This window comes from Saccopteryx bilineata, chromosome 4 (genome assembly GCF_036850765.1).
Source record: "Saccopteryx bilineata isolate mSacBil1 chromosome 4, mSacBil1_pri_phased_curated, whole genome shotgun sequence".
NCBI lineage: Eukaryota > Metazoa > Chordata > Mammalia > Chiroptera > Emballonuridae > Saccopteryx > Saccopteryx bilineata.
In genome coordinates, this window is record NC_089493.1 from 78,547,683 (window position 1) to 78,559,181 (window position 11,499).

Genomic DNA, 11,499 nt, shown 5'->3' on the forward strand with positions numbered 1-11,499 from the left:
CATATGAGAAGCAATCAGTGCACAATTAAGGTGAAAGCAACTACAAGTTGGTGCTTCTCACCTCTCTTTCCCTTCCTATCTCTCTCTCTCTCAAAAAAAAAAAGGTATTGGCATAAGGACATATAATTCAATGAAACAGAGTTAAAGGTCCAGAAATAAACCCATACATCTACGATCAGTCAGACAAGGTTGCCAAGACAACTCAATGGGGGAAAAGAATATTTGTTTAAAAAAAATTGTCCTGCCTGACCAGGTGGTGGCACAGTGGATAGAGTGTCAGACTGGGATGTGGAGGACCCAGGTTCAAGACCCCTAGGTCGCCAGCTTGAGTGCAGGTTTATCTGGCTCGAGCAAAAAAAAAACCACAAAAAACCCCCCAACTCACCAGCTTGGACCCAGGGTCGCTGGCTCGAGCAAGGGGTTACTCGGTCTGCTGAAGGCCCGTGGTCAAGGCACATATGAGAAAGCAATCAATGAACAATTAAGGTGTCGCAACAAAAAATTGATGATTGATGCTTCTCATCTCTCTCCATTCCTGTCTGTCCCTATCTATCCCTCTCTCTGACTTGCTCTCTGTCCCTGTAAAAAAAAAAAAAAAAAAGGTTCGTATCCCACTGCTGCCACAAAAAAAAAAAAAAAAAAAAAAAAATTGTCCTGGGACAATGGGATAGCCACATGTAAAAGAGTAAAATGTGACTCCTAACTCTCACTATATACAAAACTTAATTCAAAATAAATAAAAAACCGCCCTGGCCGGTTGGCTCAGCGGTAGAGCGTCGGCCTGGCGTGCAGAAGTCCCGGGTTCGATTCCCAGCCAGGGCACACAGGAGAAGCGCCCATCTGCTTCTCCACCCCTCCCCCTCTCCTTCCTCTCTGTCTCTCTCTTCCCCTCCCGCAGCCGAGGCTCCATTGGAGCAAAGATGGCCCGGGCGCTGGGGATGGCTCTGTAGCCTCCGCCTCAGGCACTAGAATGGCTCTGGTTGCAACAGAGCGACGCCACGGATGGGCAGAGCATCGGCCCCTGGTGGGCGTGCCAGGTGGATCCAGTCGGGCGCATGCGGGAGTCTGTCTGACTGCCTCCCCGTTTCCAGCTTCAGAAAAATACAAAAAAAAATAATAATAATAAATAAATAAATAAATAACCTAAATACAGAAACTAAAAAAACTATAAGAAAATATGCACCCTGGCTGGTTGGTTCAGTGGTAGAGCATTGGCCCAGTGTGTGCAAGTCCTGGGTTCGATTCCTGGTCAGGGCACACAGGAGAAGCGCCCATCTGCTTCTCCACCCCTCCCCCTCTCCTTTTTCTCTATCTCTCTCTTCCCCTCCCGCAGCCAAAGCTCCACTGGAGCAAAGTTGGCCTGGGCACTGAGGATGGTTCCATGGCGTCCATCTCAGGCACTAGAATGGCTCCTGTTGCAATGGAGTATCGCCCCCTAGTGGACATGCTGGGTAGATCCCGGTTGGGCCATATGTGTGTCTCTGCCTCCCTGCATCTCACTTCAGAAAAATACAAAAAAAAAAAAATGCAGATAATCTTTGGATTTGTCAATAGTATCTTAGATATAAAACCAAAAACATAAGCAACAGCAACAACAAAAATAAACTGGACATCATCAAAATTAAAAATTTTTGTGCTTCAAAGGACACCATCAAGAAGGTAAAAAGACAACACAGAGAATGGAAGAAAATTTTTATAAATCATATAACTGATAGAGGACTTGTAATAAAATATATAAAGAATTATTAGACTTAATAAGACAATCCAATTAGAAAATGGACAAAAGATTTGAAAAGATATTTCCCCAATGAAAATTTATGAATGACTAATAAGCATATGAAAAGATGTTCAGCGGTGGTACAGTGGATAGAGCGTCAGACTGGGACGCAGAGGACCCAGGTTCGAAACCCCAAGGTCGCCAGTTTGAGCGCAGGCTCATCTGGTTTGAGCAAGGCTCACCAGCTTGAACTCAAGATCACTGGCTTGAGCAAGGGGTCACTTGCTCTGCTGTATTCCCCCGCCAAGGAACATATGAGAAAGCAGTCACTGAGAAACTAAGGTGTCAAAACAAAGAATTGATACTACTCATCTCTCTCACTTCCAGTCTGTCTGTTCCTCTCTCTGTCTCTCTCTGTCTCCGTCATACACACACACAAAAAAAGATGTTCAACACCATTAGCTATCAGGACAATGCAAATTAAAATCACAATGATCCACTGGGATGACTATAATAAAAAAAACATATTATATGTATAAAAAAAAGACATGTTGACCAGGACATGGAGAAATACACTGCACAAACACTGCTGGTGAAACTGTAGAATAGTGTAGCCAGTTTCAAAACCAGTCTGGCAGTTCTTCAAACAGTGAAACATAAAGCTGCCCTATGATCCATTGATCCAACTCCTAGGTATACATCGAAGAGAAATGAAAACACATGTTAACAAAAACTTGTACGTGAATCTGCATAGCTGCATTATTCATCATAATAAGCAGAAAGTGGAAACAACCTAAATGCTCATCAACTGATAATAGATGAATAAAATGTGATAGAGTCATACAATGTGATATTGGCAATAAAAAGGAATGAAGATGTGATACATAATACAATGTGGATGAACACTTGTGGGTCCTCCAAAAAAGATGTGTTGAAGTATCCATGAGTGTGACTTTATTTAAAAAGAGGGTCTTTGCAGCCTGACTAGGCGGTGGCGCAGTGGATAGAGCATCTGACTGGGATGCAGAGGACCCAGGTTCGAGACCCCGAGGTCGCCAGCTTGAGCACGGGCTCATCTGGTTTGAGCAAAGCTCATCAGCTTGGACCCAAGGTCGCTGGCTTGAGCAAGGGGTCACTTGGTCTGCTGTAACCCCACGGTCAAGGCACATATGAGAGAGCAATCAATGAACAACTAAGGTGTCGCAACACGCAACGAAAAACTAATGATTGATGCTTCTCATCTCTCTCCGTTCCTGTCTGTCTGTCCCTGTCTATCCCTCTCTCTGACTCTCTGTCTCTGTAAAAAAAAGAAAAAAGAAAAGAAAAAAAAAAAGAGGGTCTTTGCAGTGGGCCCTACATCTTATGGCTGGTTTCCTTGTAAGAAAGCCATATGAAGACACAGAGACACACAGAGAGAACGTCAAGTGATGCCAGAGGCAGAAGTTGGAGTGATGCAGTTCCAAGTCAAGGAACACCAAGGATTGCTCACAACCACCAGAAGCTCGAAGGCATGGGACAGAGTTTCCAAAGGGAGAATGATGCTGTCAAAGCCCTGATTTCAACGTTCTAGCTTCAAGAACTATGAGAGAATAGATTTCTAATGTTTTAAACCAACTGTCTATGGTAATTTGTTATAGCAACTCTAGGAAATGAATACAAACCTGAAAACATCATGCTAAGTGAAAGAAACCAATCACAATGGCCCACCTGAGTCCATTTATATGAAATGTCCAGATTAGTGGTTATCTAGGGTTGGGAACAGTGAGTGGGTTTGGGAAGTGACAATTAATGGATATGACTTTCATTCTGGGGTAATGAAAATGTTCTAAAATTTACTGTGTTGATGGATACACAATACTGTGAATATACTAAAATCCAGGAAGGTATAACAACAACAAAAGAATAAATGAACTATAGTAAAGAAGTATTCAACAAATGGATGGACATGTTAAAGGGCATAGGACCCAATCTGAAAAAACTTCAAATAATGAAATCTGAAATAATTTGATTAATGAAATTAATAATGATGGTATTGGACTATAATACATCAAATAAAATATTTAAGTCCAAATTGACCTAAACAATTAACTCAATAAAATAAATAGGGAGAGAAGGGATAATATATCCTTATAGAAAATTTTCAATTAATAAATGAAAAAGACGACCCTGGTCAGTTTGTTCAGTGGTAGAGCATCGGCCTGGCATGTAAATGTCCTGAGTTCAATTCCCAGTCAGACCACAGAGGAGAAGTGACCATCTGCTTCTCCATCCATCTCCCTCTCCATCTCTCTCTCTCTCTCTCTCTCTCTCTCTCTCTTTCTCTCTCACAGCCATGGTTGGATTGGTTCTAGCTCATTGGCCCTGAGTGCTGAGGATGGCACCATGGAGCCTCTGCCTCAGGTGCTAAGAATAGCTCAGTTGCAAGCATGGCCCCAGATGGGTAGAGCATCAGTCCCAGATGAGGGTTGCCAGGTGGATCCCAGTCAGGGCGAATGCAGGAGTCTATATCCCCTCCTCTCACTTTGAAAAGAAGGAAAAAAATAAAAACAAATGTAGAAGAAATAAGGGAAATGCAAAATTGTCATTAAAACACCACAGGGATCGGCCCTGGCCAGTTGGCTCAGTGGTAGAGCATCGGCTTGGCATGTAGAGGTCCCAGGTTCGATTCCCAGTCTGGGCACACAGGAAAAGTGCCCATCTGCTTCTCCACCCTTCCTCCTCTCCTTCTCTGCCGTGGACCAGCGCGGCTCCTAATAACCGTGCGGAATTAAAGAAACTTATCAAAACAAAAACGGGACTGGGAGGACTCTTCCACATGCCTGGCAGTATCTGAGTGCCCCATAGCCCCAGTTTGCTTTATTATATAGCCATATGCAAATCAAGGACCTTGATACAAAGTTGCACATCCAAGGCTAAGACAGGAACTCTCCCCAGGCAAAAACAAGATACATTAGTGAAATCTACCAACATCTGAAACAAACAAAGAGTCAGAGGAAGGGCATGTATATTGCTTCCAGCAACCCAAGGAAGCAAGTGGAGTGGGTGCAAATACTCAGCATCAAAGCCAAATATGGAGTTGGAGGGGGGAGAACTTAGCCTTTTGCTAAGCCTCGAATCTACAATGGCTTTTTGCCATTTACGGTCCACAACACCTCTCTATCTCTCTCTTTCCCTCCCGCAGACAAGGCTCCATTGGAGCAAAGTTGGCCAGGGTGTTGAGGATGGCTCCATGGCCTCCACCTCAGGTGCCAGAATGGCTCCAGCTGCAAAGGAGCACCATCCCAGATGGGCAGAGCATCGCCCCCTGGTGGGCGTGCCAGGTGGATCCTGGTCAGGCAAACGCAGGAATCTGTCTATCTCCCTGCTTTTAACTTTGGAAAAATACAAAAACAAACAAACAAAAAAACAAAAAAACACCACAGGGATCATTTTCTTAGGTAAAGTACATGAATGCTAAAATAAGTGAGCAAAAATTTGAGAAAAAACTGGAATGTCCACATAGTCTCAAAGCATGTCTCCCAAGATTTTTATTAATTATGAAGAGAAAAACAGTAACTTTTCAGTGGGGGGGATTCCAGATATCACTGTAACTTCAAAAATATCATCAGTAATCAGACATAGTGACATAATGTACCCTTGGATATAATGTAGTAAAAATAAGGCATTGACTAGGTACATACTATTTGCTGTTATTCTCAAATTCTAATTTAACTGGCATCTCATACTTCCTTTTGTTTTACCTGGCAACCCCAACTGAGCAGGGCACATAATATCTGTGGTATTCTTGCCAAAAATGCATACCTTTAATCTAAACATGAGAAAGCCCTGGCCGGTTGGCTCAGTGGTAGAGCGTCGGCCTGGCGTGCAGAAGTCCCGGGTTCAATTCCCGGCCAGGGCACACAGGAGAAGCACCCATCTGCTTCTCCACCCCTCCCCCTCTCCTTCCTCTCTGTCTCTCTCTTCTCCTCCCGCAGCCGAGGCTCCATTGGAGCAAAAAGATGGCCCGGGCGCTGGGGATGGCTCCTTGGCCTCTGCCCCGGGTGCTATAGTGGCTCTGGTCGCGACAGAACGACGCCCCAGAGGGGCAAAGCATCACCCCCTGGTGGGCAGAGCGTTGCCCCTGGTGGGCGTGCCGGGTGGATCCCGGTCGGGCGCATGCGGGAGTCTGTCTGACTGTCTCTCCCCGTTTCCAGCTTCAGAAAAATACATTAAAAAAAAAAAAAACATGAGGAAAAAGAACAGATAAACAAATTCTTTAAAATACTGACCATGAGACAAGGACAGACTGAAAAATTATCACAGGAAAAGGGAATTAATAATAGAAAATACTTGAACAGTTGGCTCAGTGTATATCTCATTGGCCCAGCATACTGACATCCTGGGTTCAATCCCTGGTTAGGGCACACAGGAGAAGCAACCATATGCTTCTCTTCCCCCTCACCCTGTATCCCCCTCTCACAGCCAGTGGCTCGACTGGTTCAAGCATCAGCCCTGGCAGCTAAGGTTAGCTTGGTTGGTCGGAGCGTTGGCCCCCAGCACTGAGAATAGTTCGGTTTATTCAAGCATCATCCCCAGATGGGGGTTGCCAGGTGGATCCTGGTCATGGCACATGCAGGAGTCTGTCCCTCTATCTCCCTTCCTCTCACTTAATAATAATTAATAATAATAATAGAAAAGAAATTAACATGTTAAAATCAAAACTGACTCAAGAAGAGGTGGAAAATGTAAACTAGGGGTTGGCAAACTTTTCCTGTAAAGGGGTAGGTAAGAAATATTTAAGGCTTTCTGGACCATTGGAATAGTTGCAACGACTCACCTCTACCATTGTAGCATAAAATCAACCACAGGCAACACACAAATAAATGGGTGAGACTGTATTCCAGTAAAAGGTTATTTATAAAAACATGGAATGGGCCAGATCTGGCCAAAGGGCTATAGTTTGCCAACCCCTAATCTCAACAGACCACTTTGGATAGAAGAAACCTTTCAAAGAACCAATCCCCTCAAATACCAGACACCTTGCCAGTTCCACAGTATAATTATACCAAGTTTTAAAAGATTTTCATTCTAAAAATGTTTTCACCTTTCATCCCCCTTCTCTCTCCCATCTATCTTATATTATTTTTACCTGTTTAGGGTATATCTATCTTTTTGTGTGTATCTGTTCTTGCAAAAAAGGATTGCTTTTATATATATTGTCTTAATTTATATAAATAGCAATGTGTTATATCTTACTCTGTTTCATAGTGTTTTCATTCAGCAGCACTTTGCCTAGGAGTCCAGCTAATCTGTTCACTACAACTCTTGCATAGTATTCAATGTGTGTTATCAGCCACATTTTTACCTACTCATTCCCTCAGTGATAAATTTTCTAGTAGCTTCCAACTCTCTGCCACTTCAAATAATACTTTAAAGAACAATTTCATACATGTTTCCTCATAAACTCTGCAAGCATTGCTGGGTCATAACTCCGTAAGGGTTCCTATATCCCCAACATCCCGCCAACATCTGGCATCATCCAGCTTTCTAATTTTTGACAATTTAATAGGTATAAAGTTTCCATTACTACTGTAACAATTCCTAAACACTGAAAAAGGAAACTTACACCTTTTTTTACTATAAAAGGAGTATAACACTAAAACCAAAACCTGAAATATATTGCAAAACAAAAACTACATGAAAAAAACTCATATTGAAGCAAAATTCTGAGATCCCAAGTTCAAAACCCCAAGTTTGCCAGCTTGAGCGTGGGCTAATCCAGTTTGAGCGCAGGCTCACCAGCTTGAGCACAGGGCTGCCAGCTTGAGCATGGGATCATAGACATGACCCCATGGTTGCTGGCTTGAACCCAAAGGTCACTGACTTGAGCAAGGGGTCACTGGCTTGGCTTGAGCCCCCACCCCTACACCTCATCAAAGCACATATGAGAAGCAATCAACAAACAACTAAAGTGACGCAGCTACAAGTTAATGCTTATCTCTCTCCTTCTCTCTAAGAAAAAAAACAAACATGCAATTAAAGAGAAAAAAGAAACACTATTTAACTGTTAAAAAGAATGAGTCAGCACTAGACTTACTGATATTCAATATCCAAAAAAGTATTTTTAAGGGAAAAAAGCAAAGGGACAAAGTGGGTACAGTATGCTTCCATTTATGTGTTTTACAGCAGTGGTCCCCAGCCTTTTTTGGGCCACGGACCAGTTTAATGTCAGAAAATATTTTCACAGACCAGCCTTTAGGGTGGGATGGATAAATGTATCATGTGACCAAGACAAGCGTCAAAAGTGAGTCTTAGACGGATGTAACAGAGGGAATCTGGTCATTTAAAAAAAATAAAACATCGTTCAGACTTAAATATAAATAAAACGGAAATAATGTAAGTTATTTATTCTTTCTCTGCGGACCGGTACCAAATGCCACGGACTGGTAATAGTCCATGCTCTGGGGGTTGGGGACCACTGCTTTATAAGATATATTCTTATAGATGCTCAGAATATCTCTGGAAATATACACCAAATGGGAATGATATTCTCGGGAGGGCAAATAGAAGACTGAAATATGCACTTGACATTGTATGTCTTTTGCTACTGTTTGAAAACTGTATTTTTTTCTATGTGAAGTTTTTCTTATAAAATGAATTTCAAATTTTCTATCTCCAGCCAGATCTTACCTCTGAGTGCCAGATCTGTATTCCAACAGCCCCTCTGCATTTTGCACAAGTGCTATCAACCCAGTAAATACAAAACTAGACTCATGATCTTCCTCACAAAACCTGTCTACCTCCAGACTCCAAGTGTGCATTAAGTCCTCCTTCCCTCGTCCTCTACACTGAGCCAGCAGTGCTTTCTATTTGCATCCACATCTGTTCATCTTCACTGGCACTGTTCCAAACCAAGCAATCGTCTCTCACTCGGCTTTCTCATGGTCATTATGGGTCAACCAGAGCTGCTCTTGCCCCCTTCTCATAATCTCATCATTCTGCTCCCTACTCAAAGTCTTTTCAGCAGTTTTTGGGAAGTAACATAATCAGATGGATTAGAAAGAGGCCCAAATTCTCAACAGAGTCTACATGATCTTGCCTTTTCTGGCCCGTTTTTCATGTCATTCTCCCACCTCACTCATTATATTCCAGCCACGTGAGTCTTCTTTTAGTTCCTCAAAGTCTTCCTCTCTCAGAGCCTCCCTTGCTGGGCCCTCTGGGAGGCTGTCCTCTGGCTCCCACATCTCTCCGGACACCACAGCACTAAGCTTTTACTGAGTTAACTCTCACACTTACAGTCCAATTTAAATGCACTCTCTTCAGAGCATCTTTACCAAGCTTCCAGACTAGGTCAGGCCCCCACATTTTACACAGGCTTAGCATCCCTTCTTCATAGAATGTAATGCAACAATAATTAATTATACAACAAGTTGTTTAATATTTATCCTTCTAATAGTATGTTTAAGGACAAGAATAGTTTTGCTCACTATGAAATTCATAGTTATCCCCAATGCCCAACTACACCTACAAAATAAACATTTGTTGAATGAATGAACAGAGCAAGAAAGACAGACTCAGAGAAAAGGCCAAAGGCACCTGTCCTTCAGATGTCAGCAGTGGGCTCCAGGAGAACTTCCTGTCCAAATTCTTGTCTTAGCAGTTCTAGCCCCTGGCTTGTGACTAGCATCTGCCTACTCACCACACTGTCTGGGGACTGGAGCTGGCCTGACAAGGCTGGGCTGCTGTTGTAGCCAGAGGTGACACCAGAGGAGAGGCTTCCATTGGAACTGGTGCACAAGGAGCTGGAAGTGGCCAGGGTTTGTAGTTTTTCCTCTTCCTGGGAAGGATAAATCACCATCAACCAGTGTCTGGTGTACCCTCACTAACTATATACCCCACTGCTCTGAAACCACCCCTTCTCACCTCCCCAGATCCCATCCGCCCCACTGCCTCCCACCCTCACATCTCCCCACACCCCCAACTATATACCAAAATAGCCTCCTCCCAGACTCTGGCCCAGGGACAGGAGCTGGTCTGATGATGATGACATGTAAAGAGAGAGTGAGCACAGCTTTGACCTGGCACCAGGAGTCCAACACTCTCCAAATGCTACATCCCATGACTGAAAGCCCAGTGAAGACTGACCCAGTCTGAGGTCTGCCTCCAGAAATCAGAAGCTGGCCCTATTCCCCACCCTCAGCAGCTGGGCGATGATCTGCTGGCGGATTCTCGTCTTCTCCTGTTCAGTTCGCTCCCGCAGTCGGTCCCGGGCCTGGGCAATCTCTACTCTGGCCTCCTCACGAGCCCGCTGGTATTCTCGTAGCATCAGCTCTATATCAGAGGGTGGGTGAGCAGACCTTGACGCGGACCCTGGGCTCCTGGGAAGGACCATAGGGGCAGAGAGATGCCTTCTAACATGGTGGGTGGGTGATGGCCCTGGCCTGCTCACCCCAGGCCTATTCAACACCACCTTTTCAAATTTTTCAATTATACTTGATGTACAGTATATTAGTTTCAGATATAAAACCCAGTGACTAGATATTTATATAATTAAAAGTGATCACCCCAATAAATCTAACATCCATCTGATACCATACATAGTTATTAAAATATCATTAATTATATTCTTGATGCTGTACTTTACATCCCCATGACTATTTTGTACTTCTTAATCCTTTCCCTTTTGGCAACTGTCAAAATGTTCTCTGTATCTGAGTTTCTAGTCGGTTTGTTCGTTTATTTTTAAATTCCACATATAAGTGAAATCATATGACATGACCTTCTCTGATTTATATTACTCAGCACCATGTCCTCTAGGTCCATCCATGATGTTGCAGATGGCAAGATTTCATTTTTTTATGGGTAAGCCATATTCTATTGCATATATGCACCACTTTTTCTGTATCCATTTATCTACTGATAAACACTTAGGTTGCTTCCATATCTTGGCTACTGTAAATAATGCTACAATGAACATAGAGGTGTATGTGTCTTGATTTTGTGTTTTGTGTTTTGTTTCTTTGGGTAAATGCCCAGAAGTAGAATTGCTGGGTCCTTCTTTGACTCTTATTATAACCTTTTTTGAGAAGTCTATTTTGTCTGGTATAAATATTTCTACCCCAGCTTTCCTTTTTATAATTTTTTGTTTGTTTGTTTCCATTTTCATGAGATACCTTTTTCTGTCTCCACTTTCTGAACACCATCGATCCTGAATGACCCATCCTCCCCTTGCCCACCGGGTCTTGTTTGTTTTTTTACTTCTCATTCTGAGGCTCTGGCCTGCAGTGTCATATTGTGTCACAGCTCTCTGTTCATCCTCTCCCAGGACTTCTCTGCCCACCTCACCCCCCCACTCTCTCATATCCTCTTCATTCTCTTTGCCCCAGTCTCCCACAGCCACCTCTGCTTGTCCACAGGCACAGGGGACCCACTCCTAGAATTATTCCTGTGAGAGGAAGCTGTATCCTTAAGGATGCTTAAGATCCAAGCCCTGCTCTCCACAACCCTCACCCCACACAAAGCCTACTCCCTGCAGGGCTCTGGGTCCACCCGTACCTGGTGGTCTCCACAACATTCTTCCTCAGTTGCTGCAGGTATTCTCGGCGCTTGCTGGGTAAGTCAAGGACACGGGTGGGAAGATCCCTATTAGGCAGGAGGCTCAGTGGTTTCTGGGGACTGAGACTTCGTGTCCGGTGGCAGTTTTGCAGTCGCTCAGCCCGCTGTCTCCGGAGGGTCTCAATGGTTTGTTTTTGTCTGAGATAAAATGTGGTTGATTCACTGAAACTGGCCCTGAACACCCTTCT

The 11,499-nt window shown here is 43.6% G+C and overlaps 1 protein-coding gene across 1 annotated transcript in view; it reads right to left on the reverse strand.

Annotated features, from left to right (window-relative positions):
• STARD9 (StAR related lipid transfer domain containing 9) overlaps nucleotides 1-11,499 on the reverse strand; it is a 165,493-nt gene that overhangs the window by 20,290 nt on the left and 133,704 nt on the right. The window contains exons 24-26 of the mRNA XM_066276929.1: nucleotides 11,252-11,449; nucleotides 9,891-10,074; nucleotides 9,396-9,533 (exon numbers count right to left, since the gene is read on the reverse strand). Coding sequence (XP_066133026.1) covers nucleotides 9,396-9,533; nucleotides 9,891-10,074; nucleotides 11,252-11,449 — 520 coding nt within the window. The remainder of the gene's footprint in view (nucleotides 1-9,395; nucleotides 9,534-9,890; nucleotides 10,075-11,251; nucleotides 11,450-11,499) is intronic.